General features: G+C 39.8%; 1 protein-coding gene across 1 annotated transcript in view; it reads left to right on the top strand.

Moving 5' to 3' along the window:
- The window catches only part of LOC141476931 (leukemia inhibitory factor receptor-like), a 29,132-nt gene extending 15,520 nt beyond the window's left edge, over positions 1 to 13,612 (top strand). The window contains 10 exon segments of the mRNA XM_074165862.1: positions 1,177 to 1,342; positions 1,495 to 1,565; positions 1,980 to 2,193; positions 5,049 to 5,228; positions 6,835 to 6,936; positions 8,695 to 8,862; positions 9,521 to 9,682; positions 10,830 to 10,923; positions 11,469 to 11,547; positions 12,222 to 13,612. Of these exon segments, the coding sequence (XP_074021963.1) occupies positions 1,177 to 1,342; positions 1,495 to 1,565; positions 1,980 to 2,193; positions 5,049 to 5,228; positions 6,835 to 6,936; positions 8,695 to 8,862; positions 9,521 to 9,682; positions 10,830 to 10,923; positions 11,469 to 11,547; positions 12,222 to 12,860 (1,875 nt within the window). The 3' untranslated portion in view covers positions 12,861 to 13,612.
- The last annotated feature ends 5,858 nt before the right edge of the window (positions 13,613 to 19,470 follow it).

The raw sequence follows: 19,470 nt of genomic DNA, 5'->3' as shown, positions 1-19,470 counted from the left end.
TGCTCAGAGCCTGGGGCACGTGCTTTCTTGGGAGCTCTGCTACCAGGTCAGTCATCTGTGGCAGTGGGAGATGGTCTTACGCTGCCACAGGACTTTGATTCACTGCACCTGTATCAGAGCCTGCAGCTACAGATATTTTGAAACACAAAAGACAGCTTGGTAGAAGCTTTTTTTTTACAGCCTTGTTATGTTGACTCTGGTTGCTTAATAAAAAACCTCCAAGAGTTCTCTGTAATAAGCAAAAGTAGCTGTGAAATTGTTATGGGGTTTTACATGGCATTTTGAGGATGTTTTCAGAAGCTTTTCTATCCGTATGAGAGATTGTTGGCTCTTTTTATATTTTTCAAGTTGTCACTTGGCTTTAGAAATGCACAATTAGTTGCATCTTAAAGTCACTTGGAGTCCAGTTTTTGGCAGCTGTGATGCACATGTGTTATAATTAGATTCAGTAAAAAGTATTCCCAGGCTTCGGGTTTCTTTAAGTAGTCGTGAAACAAATACTCCCTAGGCTCGTACCATTTTAACAATAATAGGAGAGACTAGTCCTGTCCTAAGAGCTATCAACAGGGATCACCTGGGTAAGACCTGGATAGTATCTTTGGAAGGAAAAATTACCGCCTAGGAGGAAGACTGCATGATAAACATCTTGCTCAGACAGACTGTCTTCAGCGCTTCTGTGCACGTGTCGTAGGAAAAAGGCCTCTGCCCACCCAGTTTGATATGCACGTGCACAGTGGAAGTGCAGGTTCTGAATACCAGAGGTGAAATCCTGGCTTGCCTCATGTGAGGAGAAGTTTTGCTGCGTGTGGGAGGGAGGGGAGCTGGACAGGATGGATGGGAGGCAGCTGTCTGCTGTTGTGTCCAGAGCTCGTCCTGGTGAATCCTCATCGGTGTTCTCTCTCCTTTTCACTCTGTACATCTCAAAGGTGCTACCTACTGTCATATTTCAATTTCTGTCACATATATGACTTCATTGTGGCAGACCTCTGAAAATTTTTCTTGTTTAAGGTGACTGCATAGGAAATATTTTTCTTCTTCATTAATTTCTTTGTAGGGCTTGACTTCAGCTTTTTTTCACACTGTCGATATTTTTGGGGAAAAATAGGTGTTGACTTTCAGCATAATCTAGGAGCAAAATATATATATATCATGTCAATTTCTGTAAATTTTTAACAGCACAATATCTCCATGCCTGGTGGAAAATTCTCAACTTACACAGCTCAGCTGAACACATTGCACCCATATACCAAATACCAGTTCAGGGTGCGTTGTTCGGCTGCTGACCACTTCTGGAAGTGGAGTGACTGGAGCAGGATAGAGGAGCACACAACACTAGAAGCCCGTGAGTTTATTTAATTCTTAGATGATAAAATGTTGAACTTGTGAAGCCATAGTTTTTAAAATTAGCCATCTAAACTACCTAAAATTTTAGTAGATGGTAGATTGTCTCCTGTGTAACTTGGGAAAAAACCACACCTTTTTTTTTTTCCTTAGCTCCTGCAAGAGGACCAGATATCTGGAGAGAGAGAAGTCCTTCTGGGAAAAGTCTAAAAATCTTCTGGAAGGTAGGTAGGACACTTAAAGTTTTAAAATATTACATAATGTAACTTTATGAAAACTATTTCCCTACACATATGTAAATGAGTGAAGTTTATAGTCAATAAATCAGATGGCTTAACTTTTTATAGAACCACCCATTGAGACAAATACGTTTCCCCAAATGATAATATTATTAAAGTTTAAATAATTTAAACATTACATTGAGAAACATTGCACATGAAGAATTGAAGTTTTAATACATCTCAGCTGAAAATTAAAAACTTAGGAACTCATGTCTTAATTCTCAGAGAATAACTCTCTTTTCTGCCTTGTAGTCCTAAACAGTCATCAGACTAGATCAGGACATTAAATTCATGTTATCCTATGTCTTCTTTTGTTTATTTCATTTTGGGTTTAATGTGCTCTTTGTCCGTTCATAGCCCTTGTCCCTGTCTGAAGCCAATGGAAAAATAGTGTCTCATGAAGTGTCCTGTTACCTGCTAGAGACACAACTGGAGTATAAAGAGGTCACCGAACCTTCAAACAGTACTGAGATAAAACTTGGAAAAAATGACTGTGTCATTAGCGTTGTAGCCAAGAATCATGCAGGCTCATCTCCTCCTTCGAAGATAACAAGTGCGGAACTTCCAAGCGGTGAGTGCTTCCAGCAGAGAGCTAAAGGCCTTCAAAGCTTGAGGAATACCTGGAGTTTGTTTATGGAAAAATAAGACAGATACTTGCTTTTTTTCTTTGTGTTTGGTTTCTGGTTTATTTCCCCACCCATGTCTCCAGGGTGGGGGAAGAAAAAAATTGCTGCTTTGCTTTCAGGGTAGCGTCTCGCCAATTAATTGTGCTCTCTGCATAAAAGGAGGGTGATAGTGTGCAGTCTCTGCAGCTATTTACACTTTTTGGAGGCCTCCCAGGAACAAGGATGAGGTTTCAAAGCATTAGTGTCGATCTCTGATGTTTAGGGAGCTCAGTTTATTTCTGCGTGTTCTTGTTGAGACACTAGAAAGTGCTACATGCTAAAGAGAATCAGAATAAAGTTTTGGGGCTGCTGTGTGGCTTTTTAAGGGGGAGAATTGTCAGTTCAATGCCTGTGAGTTCTGCAGGAGAATATTAATTGGGCTGGTTGGTAAAGTGTTGGCATCCTTGTGCTAGAAGCCAGTGTTTGAAAAGGAGGTAGGACTTTAGCTTCCCAATTAAAGCACTGCCACTCTTGCTGCGGGCTTTTGTAAAGAGAAATAGCTGAGCCAGATAGTGATTTTTTTCGCCTAACACTGAACTTGGAGAGAAGATAATATTGCATGTGGTTATTGAGAGCCCATGCTTCCCTGCACGCCAGGAAGAGTGTAGTCTCCCAAAGTCCAAACTTTTGGCTCCAGATCTGGCCAATGCATGCAGGGAGGACAGATACACACAGCAAGGCCCCTCTCTGCTTGTTTGGCAGGACCCTATATGGTGCTACTTCTCCTTCCCCACCCAGAGAACAGGTATCACAGTTTCCCAGCTTGCAACTCAGGTTCTGGTAAGACAGTGCCATCTCTCATGGGAAGAAATGTGCTTTGACTGAGATTCACAGTGAGAGAAAGAACAAGTTTGTTTCCATGAGAAGGAAACCCGTTGCTCTGAATGTTTCTTGCACTTCTCCGAAACACCAATACCTCAAAGTATATTCTTAGTCTGCTCCTTGGAGGGAAAAGCAATTGTATGGGACAGTTGAATGAATGAAAATGCTCTTATAGCTCTCCCTCAGCAATGCAAGAATGAGACTGTGAGTCAGGAAGGTCTCTCTGTAATAGGTTTGTCGTGTGGGACAGCTGATGGCAGCTGGAGCTTTGCGTTCATTTATAGCTTTCTCTTGCATGTCTGAAGTTGCCTTTGGTGTCACCCATCTTGTACTTGTTGAAAATTTGCTCCCAAGTTGGTATAGGAATTATCTGAGTCACTGACTGGAGTCATGAAAGATGACTCATTCACTGAACTGGATGACATTTCTGCCCAAACATCTTTTTTGGCTGCTTCCTGTGTACAGTCTGTAAGTGCTTTTAATGGCTGTAAGAGAGCAGCGGCTCTGAAGCTTGAGATCTGCTGAGGTTTTGTGAAAACTGAAAACACAAACAAAGGGTACTCTGCCTTAATGAATTTGTCACTGTCTCTGAAAAGTGCTCTGCAGAGAGTCGGGGCATATAATCTGGCTGTTACAAGCTCCACTACCACAGTACTACTGAAGTGCTAGTAGTTATTTCTACTAGTCTTGCTTGCGGCTATAAATACATCAAAATGAGCAGTATTGGCCTGGGTGACTTTCTAGTCATCTGGCTCGGGAAATAAAATTGAGTGTGGTGTATTTAAGCATTTTTTAGAGAGTATGTGCTCACTGTCAGTAAAAAGTCTTTCCTGTAAATAGGAAAATTAAAGCAATCTAATTAGAAATATGCTCTCTTCCAGCATCATAGAAGTGTGGTTTCACTGGATGCATAGTAGTTTGTTAGAGAAAAGTATTGAGGGACTTCTAGAGTTGCCTTGCTTTTTCTAATCATGTCGGTCTTTGTTGCCATGATCAAACTAGAAAAGGACTGTACACTTTGTACACTGTGTGTTCAGATTATTTAGAAATAGTCCTTCAACATTCACAGCACATCTGTGTGAGTAAAGTTTTCACAGCACTGGTTCTTGAAAACTGCCCTTGCCCTTCAGCCTTCCATAGTTTATGGCTTTAATAACATGAAATAATAGACTCAATAGGGAGTATAAATGAGAACACTGAAAAAAGAAAAACTGAAACCCTGAGATTGTTTTTGCAAATCTGTTGTGTGGCCTTTGGAAAACATCCCGTAGCTCTGCAGGGTCCCATCTGATGGACAGCCGTGAAGGGAAGCTGCAGGAATCAGAAATCATTCCTAGATCTGATCACTTCAAGGGCAGCTAAACCTTTGATAATCAAGAACTAGAAAAATAGACTAAAGGCAAAGCTTTTTTTTTTTTTTTTTTTTTTTAAATTTACCCTTGGTTGACTGGAGCTCCATAAAGTTCACCAGGGACTTGACTTTTGCTGTTGATTCTTAGTGAAAAATGGTTTTCTGTCGGGCAAGTGACAGCAAGACACTTTGAAAGAAACACAAAGCAAACTGATGAAATGACAGCAGGAATTTATAGCTGGAGGCTCCTGCCAAATTGGTGTCAAGTCAGATTTGAACCTGACATCTGCTGTAAATCCTTACCTTGAAAAAGTGCTTTTTAAGCCAGTCATGAGCTGCAACACTTCTTGTTATCATACTTAAGGCTGGCTCAGGGATTTGCTGCAGGCTACGTCTGATTTCCAGCTCTTCAGAAAGCATAGCTGAGTGCACCGCTTCGAATTTCACAGTACCAGGAGCGCGCCTCTGGTTCTTAGAAGTGACTGCAGTTTATAAAACCTTTCTGCTGTGGCTGGAAGGCTTTCTTCCAGCGTGGAGTACAGATAAGTGTCTGCTCTCTGATGGATTTTCATGTCATCTTTGTTGCAGACAATGTCAAAACAGATCGGGCTGTGGCAATGGGGAATGGAATTTATATTTCTTGGAATTCTTACCCCAACATGACCTGTGGCTACATAGTAAAATGGTGTCATTCATCCGGGTCTGAACCCTGTGGTGTGGACTGGCAGAAATTTCCTTCAAATACAACAGATGCAGTGATAAAGTCTGGTAAGTCAGAAATAATTTTTTGTGAGTCTTTATGGTTGAGAACCTGAGCAGTGTGTGGAATGAGAGCAGCACCAAAGCTACAGGTTGAAGATTGTTGCATTGCTGTGTGCTTGTGTATATAAATGAACCCCTTCTTGGTACTGTGTTTATTTTAATTTCTTATACAGCCTTGCCAAATCCAGCTATCAGTATTTACTTAACTGTTATCATCCTACGTTTATTAACTGTTTTGAAATTACCTCTTCAAGCTACACTCAACAGCTTCCTAACTCAGCCTAATGTATAATGGTTAATCTAGGGTTTGGGGTTTTATTTGGATTCTAAACGTAAACAGCGCTGCTCAGGATGGGGGAAGACTAATCTGTTGTTTTTACATGAGGCAGATTTTTTTCAAGTGTGACCTCCATGTGTTGGCTTGCTGTCAGCAATTGAAATTTCCTGGAACAGGGCACATTCCAGGTCTCTAGATGCTGGTGGGCAGATCAGGGAAATGAAACTCAGCTGTGGTGGGACTAGTTGGAGCAGAAGAGGAAAGAGAGGACCCAAGAAAGATGTAGGATTTTTCACCGTTGTTTACAAGTATACATATTTGCTTTTTGGAAGAGTTTAGTGTATAAAGTCTCCATTAGAGAAAACAACTTGGAGCTGTGTATGTAGAAAAGTTGGGGAGGAGTGAGACCTGGGACGGGGGGGGGCAAAATGTTTTCCTCCCTAAAATTACAACACTGTGTCCATGTTGTTTTCGTTTGTGATGACTAGAGCAGACAATAATATGTCTGTCCAACAATACACTGCTCTAGTCCTGAGCTCTTCCCTGGGATGCTCCTTGCGGCACGCTGTGGGAGTTACCAGGCTGCTAGGGCTGGTCTTAAGCTGGCAAGTCCACCACTGAGCTTGGTCCTGCCAGGAGAATCTCTCAGGCTGGACCTGAACGCTTGCAAAACCTGCTTGACTTCTGTAGAGTTTCACAGTAGCATCTTGTTTAGAAAAAATCTTGAAAGTAGTGTACCCCCCTGACTAGAGAAAATACCAGGAAGTGGTAAATTGTTTACATGTTGTAGTATCAAGAACCTATACCTCTGCCAAAGACATGTGAAGTGGAAATTTGAGGACTGTGTTTTGTAGCGTTAGTTCAGGCCTGGATTTCATCACTGAAATGTTTCACTATCACTTTGGAGAGTTCTCTGAATTTCTTTTGTGCTGTTGCTGTAATAAGTCTGGGTATTTCAAAATGCATCTGTATTTCTGAGGAGGCGGCAGGATCTACATGGCTGCTGTGGGAGGAAAGGAAGGGGATTGTTTCTGGTAACTTCAGTTTGTGTTTCCCCATGGAAAGAGCAATTTATGCAATTTGAGTAGCTTGTTTTGAATCCTATTTGTTTAGAACAAAAATTTCTCCAGGAGCTAGATGTGCTTGCTGCCTCTGAACTGCATCTGATAGCATCGCTTTTATAGGAGTTAAAAGTAGGGATAGTATTCATACCTAACACTGTGGTCTAAGACTTTGTAATTTTTTAGTATGTATTTATGTAAGTCGGCATCATATGCGAGCTAAAAGCATCGCTCTTCATATGTGAAATATTCTTATTGCGATTTTCTCTTGCAGCTCTCTTTAGGCCTGGTGTGAGATACAACTTTTCACTATACGGCTGCAAGTCCAGGGGATATCAGTTATTGAAAAACATAACTGGGTATATGAAAGAGCTGCGTAAGTGCACTTTATCTTTCAGGATCTTTACAAAGTGATTTTAGACTGTGTCTATTTTTAGCTCAGTGTTGGCAGAAGAAGATTGAGACCAGAATCCCCATACAGTACTACTGACTTCTGCTTCTTCTCTGTATATAATTGTAATACATTTCTCCAGCCACTTCCAGTTCCCAGGATGCAGTATCCTTGTGTTTTCCAGCTTGTCTGGTGGTACAGGCTGTCACAGAAGTTTGCTCTGAAGACAGTGGTCTTCAAAGTTGAAGGCGTAATTTGAACCACAGGACTGTGGTCACTTCTGCAGGAGAGGAGGCAACTTTCTGATTCAAGTCAAAGTAGATTTCTGAGTGTGTTTGGTACAGCTTATTATATAAATAAATAAATAAATATAAATATAAAAAGCGTTCACAGAATTTCTGTTTAAAAGCACTTCTTGGACCAGAACTAGATCCTAGAGTACATGCTACTTTGGGAATTGCACTTGTATTCCCTCCGGCAGTTCGATCCAGGGCTGAGGATTTCTTGCCTGGAGATGCTTTAGTGTTTGAATGCTTTCTGTTCCCAGGTATCTGAACATGGCTTTACCCTTTAATGTCACAACATTGTATTGTATTGTATTAATTAATGTATTAATATTATATATATATTATATTATTATATATAATATATTATTATATATATAATATATAATATTATATATAATGTAATGTATTAATTAATTAATGTCACAACATTGTATTGTATTGTAACTACAGTACCCATTTCACTTTGAAGTTTAATGTGTTTTCCTCTAAAATAGTTTGCCTGGAAAACTGAGCTGCTGACATAACCTGAGCCCTTGGAAATGCCATTGTTTATTTCATTGCTATGGTTGAAGGTGTGATTAAGGCAATTTTACCAGAAACTCAACTTTCAGCCATTTGTATCTCTGTAAGAATCCTGAACAGTTTCCCAGGAGATTTTTCCATGTGTGTTCTCAACAGATTGGAAGCTTTCAAGCTGAAAGGGTTAAGACTTTCGGGGACTAAAAAATGCATTGAATATGCAGAAGAAACTTACTAGGAACTGAGAAATGCGTTTACTTTGCACAAGAGCATAGATTCATTCTAAAACTTCAGATTTGCTTTTGGACAGATAACCGTCAAGACAAAAATTGATGCTTTCTTAAGCATGAGTTCAGCGCTCATCAGTCCAATGTCAGATCAATGCCACATGTCAGACTATGTCCTGACGCACATGACCTTACACAATATCTGCTGTAACACTTTCAGTGGGGTACAGGTGTTGGAATAAGGACTTGTGATGCCTGCTAAGAGTAGTTCTTCTAAGCTGAGATAGATTTTCATGATAGGAATGTGGAGTTTGTTTAATTTGAAGACAGGCTATGAGGTCACAGACTTAAAGCCTTTAAAAGCTAAGTAATTTGTGTGCTCTGAATGTTTATGCAATCTTTTGGGGTTTGTTGCAGGAAGAAGGGTATTTACATGTATGGGTTTGTAAGAAGGCTGCCCAAGGAGAGATTTTTCTTTTGGCCTCTGTTAGTAGATAACACTGCAGTAATTAATAACAAGACCAACATACTTGTATTTGTGTAGTATCACCTACTAAGTCTTTTCACATGTTCTTTGACACTGAGGAAAAAGTATTCAGGAAAAAGCTGAAAATGCCAGCCCTGAAATAAAACTGTTGAAACACATGGATTCAGCATTTAATGATAAGGTGGCTTCTTAGTAGCTTTTTCCTTCATTATTCTCCCTGCAGCTCCAAAACGTGCACCGAATTTTACTGTAGAAGAAACTTCTTCAGATTCTATATTGGTAAAATGGGACGACATTCCTATTGAAGATTGTCAGGGGTTTTTAGAGGGATATCGGCTTTCCTTTGCAAAAGGTGAAAAAGATGCTTTAAAGCCTAGGCTTTCGGAATCAGGTAAATGAAATCTATAGATTGCAACTTCCTTGCTCAAGCTTTTTTTTTTTTTTTCTTTTTTTTAAATAATTTAATTTCACTTTAAAAAGATGCTTCAATCATAATTCATTTGCATTACTCACTGATATAATTGGCTCCTGATATGTGACAAAGGTATTTGAAATAATCGGTTCCTCGTGTGGTTAGCACAGTTGTTTTTTTTAATTTAAGGCAAAAGTCAGAGAAAACCTTGGCCCGCTGAGGCCGTAAAGCTATGCAGTGACTAAGTGGCAATGTGACACACTGCCCTATGTACAGTTACCCGGGGTAGATGAGACATGGGGGAGGTTACATGGCTCTATTTAATTGGGTATATTCTTCCAGTACCCACCTTGTAAGGACATCTCTGTACAGAATTGAAGCCTGACTCAGTATCATAAGAGGACAAGCAGGAGCATAAGAAACTGAAGCTGGTCTGCAGCAACAACATGCTCCTGTGCTGTTTGGTGCTGTATAAGGAAGCAGCGTTGCTAGGATTCTTTATTTCAGTTTTCCTTTACACAGATTGTTCTTCAGGTTTCTTATGCTGACTTCAAGTAAGTCTTGCTAAAGCTGAGGCTGTCTTTGTCAATTCATTTCTTACAAAGTTATGCTTTTCTTACTGCTTCCAAATGAACAGGAAACCCAGAACTTAAAGTTAAGAATATCACTGACTTAACAAAGAAGTCTTTGAAAATACTTGATCTTCAAGGCAAGACAAGTTACCAACTGGACCTACAAGCCTACACTGCTGGTGGGTTGAGCCCTCCAAACAGCCTCTATGTGGTGACAAAGGAGGACTGTAAGTTGAATATCCCTGTTCATTAATAGTCTTCAGCTCAGGAACTGTACGATCTGTATAAAGCTGAGTTTTCTTTTGGTTTTGTTTTTGTTTTTTTTCAAGTCCCCTTAGGTAGTTTGGGCCTACAGTCTAATTTATTTAGTTGGTTATGTTAAAATACCAAAATTGGTACAGTTCAGGGTGAGGAAAAGATCCTATCCTATTACAGCTGCCTTGTAGTTCATGGTAATGTATGCAAGAAAAATGACCTCTAAACTACTACTAAATATGGTGGAGTCTTCTCAAGCAGCGAGTTGTTTTTGTCAGGTTTCCCATGATGAGGATCTGCTAATACATGGTGGGAAGAAAGACATACTGGAAATATTTACCAATTTCAGAATTATAAACAGATGCCTCTCTGCTTTGAATTTAGTTTTTATCGATCCCCTGACAGAAACAAACCCAGAAAGACACTTAGAATAAAAAGGAAAAGATTGACTTTGGGGGAAAAAAACCCCAAAAACCAAAAAACAAAACAAACAAACAAACAAAACCCACAAAAAACAAACAAACAAAAAAACACAAAAAAAAAACCAAAAAAAAAGAAAAAAAACCAACAACAACAACAAAAGAAAATACTTCATATAAAACACTAAACACTGGGGTACAACTAAGATACACGAAAGATCAAACTTGGGGAACATAACATCAATGGAGGAAGACAGTGGGAATATATCAGAGCTAAACCCTGGGGATCAGAAGCGTTGTAAACCATATAAAAGGCAGTGCAGAGTGTGCAATGAGTTGTTGGCCTGTGAGAGCCATTACCAGAGATTTGGCCAGCTCAAGTAACCTGAAAGTGCAATTCCAGTGCTTACTGAGAACAGGGTTACAGTGGTAATCAGTCTCATGTTGCATATGAAGCCTTTCGCAATTAAGCAATCAGAGAGAAGTATCTGCTGATTCCTGTAGCTATCACCGAATCAGCTCTGTTTATGGATGGACTTTTGCCCTTCCAGCAAAGGGGAAGTGTGTGGTATAGGTCACGGCAGACCACTGTTAGACGAGTTTAATGAAGTGGTCTCTAATCTGTGGGAGTGATAAAAAGGTGCAAAATTTGCTGGTAACTTTAGATATGTATTTACTGTCTTTTCTTTGTGTCCCCCAGCTGTAGGATTAATCATTGCAATTCTCATCCCTGTGGCAGTGGTTGTGCTGCTTGGAGTGGTGGCCAGCATCTTCTGCTACCGAAAGAGGGAATGGTAAATGCATGCCTTCACTTCTGATGTTTCCCTGGATGTGTTTGCTCCAGTGCTAGAGTTTTCCATTATTTTAGTAACACATTGTTTTCTCCAAGTACCCAAAGGTGCCAGTGGGCTTTGTTTAAAGGTTGGTGGCTAAAATACATTGTAGAAGGTGAAGGAGAAATTGAGCTGGAAAGAGGTCAGAGTGAGAAATGCAAAAAGCATTGCAGGAGCCTGTCTTCCACTGAGCACTGTTTATAAATAGTTCCCAAATAGAAATAAGCTGGCGACATACTGTAATTGAGCCATCCACAAACAGTCAGGTAGACATCCTATCTTCAACTTTTCGTAAACGTGGCATATCAAATTCCCCAGTTTAAAACAAAAAAAAAAAAAAAGTTTGCCGTTTTTTCCATTTCCAGTGAAAGTGTAACACACTAAATCTTTGTGCCAGATGTCTTCAGTATTCTGAATTAAAGGGAAACATCTTGATTCCTTTTGTGTATTCACAATCTGTTTCAGGGCTTGGTAACTTTTAAAAGTTTGTTCTTTCCTCTTTAAAGGATTAAAGAAACATTTTATCCAGAGATCCCAAATCCTGAGAACAGTAAGGCACTGCAGTTTCAGAAGAACATCTGTGAGGTAACACTCATTTTAAATCTAGTATTTTAACCTAATGAAAGATATTGCGAGCAAAGAATTATTTTTTAAACTTTGGGTCTTCTGCTCTGGTTGTAGAAAAAACTCTGTGGCAGGGAGGAACAGGACAAGCTACTGAGTAACTTTTGTTAGGTGCTATCTAGAGCTTTCTTGTTGTTAATGTAGTTTCTTGCAATGTTTGAACTAGGAAGGAACTGCTGCATTTCTCTCCTCCCACAATAATGAGGAGTGTCTGGTCATGAAAACGAAGTGGGAGTAACGTACCTGTCTTTGTCATAGTGTTAGGAGAAGTAGAAAATGCAGAGAAGTGTACATGCCATATCGCTAACCTTCTGGTAGACAGAGTAGCTGGAACACATAAACAACCTTCTGGAAGGAATTACACGAAGTCAAGATTTGGTGGAAGAGTTATCAAACACTTACTGCAAGATTTGGAGTCTCTTTAAGCTGGCTAAAATACTGTTAACAGTAACAGGAATATGGGATCAGCCAGAAAATTAGAACTAAACCACTTTTTTTTATATTGTACTAATGGCAGTGGGATTAATGCAAGTGGGATTAACCAACACACTGGTTTAATTTGGACAAGTTGATGCTTTCAGGATTTCCAGGTGTTTTGGCTTAGTCTCTCCCCCTTCTCCTTTTTCTCGCTTCAGGGGAATAAGACACTTAAAACACTGGAAATGAACCCATGCACCCCCAATAGCGTTGAAGTGGTGGAAACACGGTCTGCAGCTCCCAAGATTGAAGACACAGAGATGATGTCCCCAGCAGCAGACACCACTGTGCCTGAAGATGGCTCTGACTCAGAAACGGAGAACCACGTGGTTGTGTCCTACTGTCCCCCTATCATTGAAGAGGAGATCTCAAATCCCCCTATGGATGAACCTGTGGGGTCATCTCAGGTGGTTTACATTGACATCCAGTCAATGTATCAGCCTCAAATTAAACCAGAGGAGGAGCCAGAAATAGATGTAGTGACTACAGCAGGCTATAAGCCACAAATGCAGCTGCCTATCAGTGCTCTGAAAATAGAGAGTCGCTTACCTGCAGAGGAAGAACTGGATAAAACTGCAGGTTACAGACCTCAAGCAAACACAAATGCCTGGAACGTGGATACTCCAGACTCTCCTGGATCCGTTGAAAGCAACAATGAAAATGCATCTTTTGGGAGCCCATGCTCCATTAATTCCCGACAGTTTCTGCTTCCCCCAAAAGATGATGAAGACTCTCCCAAACCCAGTAACATAGGGTGGTCCTTTACACACTTTTTTCAGAACAAACCAAATGATTAACAGTGAGTCCTTGTTGCACCTGAACCTGCCTTCTAAATAAGCTCTTATTCCTGATGTTGTAAAGATAGGAAGAAGAAAAGTGCAAAAAGCATGAATTATTCTTGGAGACAGTCAGCAGAGGTTCTAGTAAGCTGAATGTTACCATGTTTAAGTTAGCAAAAGTGTTAATGTTCCATTTTAATAGAGGCCAAGAGGCCAAAGTTATAGCAATTTAGTCATTACTCTAGTAAAATATATTGGATATAAGGGGTATTGAGTTTAGAGCTCCTGATACTCATAGTCAAAGAACTCTGCCTACCTTCACATAGTGCTCCAAGATTAATATGATCTCATGCAACTTATAACTTGGAAAGATTGCTTTGCTTTGTTGTAGTTGTCCTCAACTGTGCATATTCAAATGATGAAGCCCCAACAGGTTTCCTTACTGAAGGTTTCATTTATCACAAACCTCAGCCTAACACGTGGAACAATGTGGTTGGAAACTCTTGAGATCTTTTACCTAGTTATAAACTAAGAACAAATGAGAGTGCAATTTTTTTTTTCTTCACCCATTGAGAAGGGTAGTGTCACCGTTTAACACTTCAAAGCAATGGCCATTCAAATGTGTTGCTTTTTAACTAGACACTAGTTTCTGTACCTACTGTACAATGTTTATTCAATGTTTGACTCAGGGGTACAAACTTGGGGAAAAAAGTGTAACACTGATTTAAACCTCAACAAGAACTGCATAAAGTTTTAAACTTTTTTTTTTTAAAAAAAAAAAAACACACTTAGAATGCTCTATATTTTTTCTATTCTTTGATTAAGGAGTCAATCTTTCCTAATGTATTGCACTAATGCATTTTGTATTTCATAGCTTCAGCTCCAGATCTCCTGCATCAAAGTGGTACAGTACTCCATTCGCACCCAGTGTTTAGCAGTCTTTGCACTATACAGTAACGTAAGCCATGGGGAAATCTCTGTCTACTAGCGTTAGCTGTCCAAGCTGTTTGGCACACAAAATTAGAGGTAGTAGTACTAGCTCCTTGAGAACAAGTTGCTCTTTGGATGGTCTTCGTTGTATTAGCTTTGCTACCTTCTGCCTGCCTGTTCTCCAGCGTCTGCCCAACAGGACCTTCTCTACAAATCCTGCCTGAGAGTCCAAAGTGGGATTTCTCTAGTTGCAGGGAGAAACCCAAGGAGGTTTTAGTGCAGCTAGTTCTACCTCTCCCTTACCTGACGTGATGCAAAGAAAGCTTAAATGATGTACATTTGTGGGCTTAAAGGAGTGTTCAGAACAATCATCTTTGAAAATGCTTGTTTTCACATATGCATCTCTAGGTAGCTGTGATTGTAACATTTTACTGTGTAGCCTTCAGACTGTGGCACACATGAATTTCACTAGCTTACAGGAGAAAGTGCTTTCTAACTTACCTGTTCCTGTTCCTTACTGTAAAACACAGTGGTGAGAGGTAAAATGTTAAAGAGCTTGATCAAAAAGTGTCTTCATAAAGTCCTAACTGAATCTTTTTTAGATTTCAGTTTCCTTAGCTACATTGTGATCTTTTGAATAAATAAAGTGGAGGGAGTGGTTTTCTAAACAAGATCCCAAAGCAGATAAGGAGGATGAATTGGCTAAGCTGCTAGTTGTGGAGGTGTGAGAGCAGACTAGGAGGATGGCTAGCTTGACAGGCATTTGATCTTCAAACCACATCATCTGGCCATCAAAATAAAAACAAGCATTAGGTTAAACCTAATTGCAGCAATGGATGGTGCAGTACCAGATGTTGGTAGGTCTCCACCATCTCCATAAAATAAAAATACAGAGGGATTTCAAAACTGACAAAAAGGCAAAACACTTAAATAGCATCCAAATCATTATCCGTAATAACTGTCTGTGTGTGCCTTCTGGAAGAGTGAACTGTGATGACAGTAAAAATAGATCCGTCTGGAGACCTGACAGAGTGCAAGGTGTGTCTGGAAGAACAGAAAGTGCAGATAGGACTCTTGCTTTTGAGGTTGAATCTCAGAAAAGACAGGCAGTGCAAAGAGCTGGTGTCCATCTGTCACCAGCCATCATCGCAAGAAAAAGTTTCATGCCTAATCTATTACTGCCTATTATTCAGGACACTAAACTAATACATAAAAAGAAGCAGTTCTGCCCTTTGTGCTGCTTGCTAGCTGGGAGGTCGCTCCATCCGGATAGTAACAATCCTTTCTCACAATATCTCTTTTAGAGCAGATTCCTTTTCACTAGTGCAGATTTGGGTTAATGTGTTTATGTCCTAAGATGAATTTTAGATTATGCTGCCATATGCTTTTAATTGAAAGCAGAAGATGTCACGGACAGTGTGTATGGATAGTGTTTTGGGTTTTTTTATGGAGCAGTTTTTCAGTATAGAGGAGCAATCAGTATTGTATAGGGATCCAAATAAAAATAAAAACCCTCTGTAGCAGAACAGTTGATGATGGAGAATCACTGTGCTTTCATATGGCTGAGTATTGCAAGAAACAAAACCAAATTAAACTTTGAGAGTACTAACAATTTTCAGTTTGGCAGACTGGAAGCCAGGGCAGCTGCAGAGAACACACAGAGCTTGCCGCCTAACACCCTTTGCAGTGCTCCCACAGTGAATCACTTAAACACAAGCATCACCTACTCAGGTTTTCCTTTGTGCTGCTTTTCCTATTCAGTAAAGGCAACAGCATTTTAAATCACTTCATTTCTTAGTGATTAGGTAGGAGAAAGGTCCACAAATACAGGGTCTGCCTCAATGTTATCAAAGCACTCTCATCTAATTATCCATCACTTTTTTCTTTTTCTTTTTTTTTTTAAGCTTTGACTATATATTTTATTTGATTGGTGTTCTGACTTCCAGGTTTTAGGGCAGAAGAGTCCTGTTAATAGCAATGGCTTACCATACACATCATCTTCTATCAGTAGCAGAAGAGTAGGGCGAATAGGGGAGAGACACAGGCTTATGCAGTATGTGTAGCATCATCTACTATTGCTTAATGGTTATGAACCACTAAGCAATTTTCCTTCCAGCACTTGAAAGCTCAACTGCCTCACCTCTGAATTTCACTGAATTTCACTGAATTTTTTTTAGAGTTGGAAGGGACCGTATAGATCATCTAGTCCAACTCCCCTGCTGAAGCAGGATTGCTTAGAGAATGCTCTGTGGTGTCCTTTCAGCCTATTCAGTGCTGCCAGTGAGGACTCCTTTCAAATGCCTATGCTAAATCTTCAGCAGCAAATCCAAATACAAAATGGCTAGTGAGAGGTTGTGTGCTAATTGAGTGATCATGTGAAGACACGGTTAGGTGCACGGAGCAGTAAGAATCAGTGACAAGGACTGTCAGGGAACGGACTTGCTTTCTAAGCCCAAGTGCCATGTTAAACCAGTGAAGCATCTTTAAGAATGTGTTCATACCAAATTCACTTTAAAAGCATGGTGCTGTTTAGCCTCTAAATGCATTGATAACAATTGCAAGACTAAAACTTTGGGCTTCAAAGGGGATCGGACTCCTTGTATTAGTGCCTTCGGGCTTCCTGGGTGAGCCTCTTTGGTCAAATTGTTTCTGAAAAATGTCTTAGGAAACTTAAAAGTACTGAATTTCTTAGCCATCATTTCCTGAAAGATCTTACTCTTTTATTGAACATCTACTTCATTTTAGTTCTTTTGGCTTTTTGCTTTTTTCCTAGAATAGAAAGTTCAGCTTTTGTTAAAAAAATAAAACAAAACAAACAAGCAAAAACCCCACCCCAGCTTGCAGAAGGGGTATGACCAGTAGGAATTGTGTCCAAAACACTGTTAGTTTTTATTCAGTGCTTCAATCTTCCAGTTGGATCAGTGTTCAGAGATGTAGGGTGTTAATGCCAAGCAATTTCTTTCTGAAGCAAATGATTGGTGCTGCTGCTTTTTATTTTTGAGCCATGCTTGTCATATGTGACAATTTGGGGTTTGTAATGGGTTTTTGTACTGTTCACTGTATGCGTGGAACATCAGTCACATTCGATGTAACATCGTGCATTCACCTATTTGACACATTCATTATTTTTGTTGTTCTGATATGTGATGGGGATCTGGGATCTTGGGTTTTTTGTGTGTTAAATTTGGGGATAGTAGATCTGCATGTGATATACCTCACAGAACTACTAGTTAATATATCAACAAAATAGTAAGCTAGTATTACAAGCAGGCAGTGAAATACCTGCCCTGCTGTGCAGTAGCTGCATGGGCAGACATAGGACCCAATCACTGACATTTGCTGTGGTAGCTGTCTTGATTATCTGTAGTTGCTGCTTTCATGGGTAAACCATTTCCAAAGGGAACCAGTAGCCGTGTCGCCTGTCACAGCACGATTGGCAAATGTGCCGTGTTTCTTCATCTTTGGTTTATGTGGGGGACCAGAGCTTTCCTCTGCTGGTAACACGGCAGCAGAAAGCTCATGCTGACCTCAAGTTTTAGGCTGCTCTGAAGAGGCACATTCAAGGTGCCTTTTGGGTTTTTTTGATATGTTTAGCTGGCTAAGGCTTAGGGCTGTGGCCTTTCATGTGATCTTGTCCTCCAGGACACTCGGTTGAACATGAACAGTAGCAAAAATGAAGGCAATTGCATGCATTGGAGGGAGAAGGTGTTTAAACATCACTCTGAAAAGGCAATGAGAAATCATGTGCTCTATTTTTAGACAAATACTGCTTTGTAAATAGAATATTTGTATACCTACAAGTAGATAGAAATATAGTAAAACAATTTGAAATACATAGGAAAAATGAGACATTTAAAGAATCAGATTGCTAACAAGGCTCCATGTACCATAAATCTATCAAGAGCTTCCCATGTAAATAGGATATTTGTTTCACCGCAGACTTTGATGAAGACTTCAGTGCAAATGGCATTAATATTTTTAACACTAAGAAAAGTCCTAACCCCTTATGCACATATGTGCTTATATCATTATGTACCTAGGTCCATATTGCAGAGGAAATTGGCTTCCAGTTCCCAAAGGGATTTTTTTCAGAGCCCTGTACTTGAATAGATGCCTCCTGAGACACAGTTTCATCCAGAGGAAACAGCTGCCATCTATGCACCTCCTGACACACTACATGGGGCTTGTGCTGCTGTGCATTAAGCAGTGTCCTGTGTGGCTGATGCTCAGAGATGCTGTCGGCAGCTGGCAATATTTGTTGTTGGCTTTTTCTTTGCCTTTTCCTTAGCAAGCCTGGAAACACAGTCCCAAACCCCAAATGCCAGACATAGATTCAGAAATGTTGGACTGTTTTAAAAACTAATTTCCTCATGCTTGGGCCTGTCTTAAATTTTTAAATATCTCCTTAGAAGCTGGAGAACAGTTTCTTCCATGACAATTTTCTTTCCTCTCCTCCCCCATTTATATAACTCTGGATTTTCCCCAGTGTTTCTAAGATAGCCAGTGTTTGTTTCCTTTTTGCATGTTATGCAAACAAACCTCAGATGATATTGGCAAGGGTTTCCGTAACTTTACAAGTTGTCCCAGGGTGCATGACAAAAAGTTTTCCCCACAAAAACGTCTATTAATTCCTTCTGCTTCTACAACAAAAAAGTCTCCAGAGAACTTTTGTTATTTCAGATGCCAGGGGCTCAGCGTCCCCATGCAGGTGAGCTGGTCTAGTGGCAGGGTGCTGAAGGAGAGGATGGGCTTAATCCCTCTCCAGTCTCACCCTGGTCCTTCTGCCAGCGCTGCTCGGGTGACTTGATGGTGCAGGAGATCAGATGGCATCCTTATTTTTTAATGCAATACCCAGCAGAATCTCTAGGTAGGTTTTTGTATGGTCCCAAATCTGCACTTTGACTGTTACTACATATAGGCAAGCTCCAGTGGAAGTTTAGGCACAACTTCCATGCAAAGGTTCAATGCCTTTGCAACTCGTTTGGCCACATATTGTACAAAATGTAGTAAGTGAAACTTACCCAGGGACAAAACAAAAAATGAAGTGTTCTCATTTTCATTATTTGGGCTGAGAAAAATTCAAAAGAGAAATAGCTCAAGCAGGCCAAAGTAAAACAGAACCTGGCGAGGTCTCACACTTTTTCATAGTAATACAATAAAAAGAGAATCCTTGAACATCACTTTGACAATGTTTCCTTAATGTGATTCAAGAATGGCTTAGGGTCAACAACATTTTATGCTTCATAGCACATCAGAAAAGTTTGTAAAGCAGGGGATAGCAAAAAAAGAAGATAACGGAATCAACCTATGTCTGCAATCCTACCCGAAGGTAACAGTAATTTGAACTTTGATCCTGTTGTGGCGCACAAAACAGCAGAGCTGGTGAAGTCATACAGGTCACCTGAAAAAAAAATACGTTATACTATAATGCTGTAACTTCTAAAATATATACTGTGAATAGGTTCAATGGTTTTTTTAGCTCTTTTTATACCATATTTTTTACAGCATAAATCATTTGTTTAGAAATGTTTTTATGTTCTGTTTTTACAAAGATTTTATTGGACGTCTGTTTAATACTAGTGAACATATTGTTTGCCAATTTGAAGTAGTCATCTACAGAAATTAATTCTGAGAATAAATCAATAAATCAAGCTGACAAAATAGTCTTCCTAACACACTAAATCTAATCAGTCATTTA

This window comes from Numenius arquata, chromosome Z, assembly GCF_964106895.1.
Source record: "Numenius arquata chromosome Z, bNumArq3.hap1.1, whole genome shotgun sequence".
Lineage (NCBI taxonomy): Eukaryota > Metazoa > Chordata > Aves > Charadriiformes > Scolopacidae > Numenius > Numenius arquata.
Note: the sequence above shows the minus strand (reverse complement) of the source record. Positions and strands in the feature narration are given on the sequence as shown.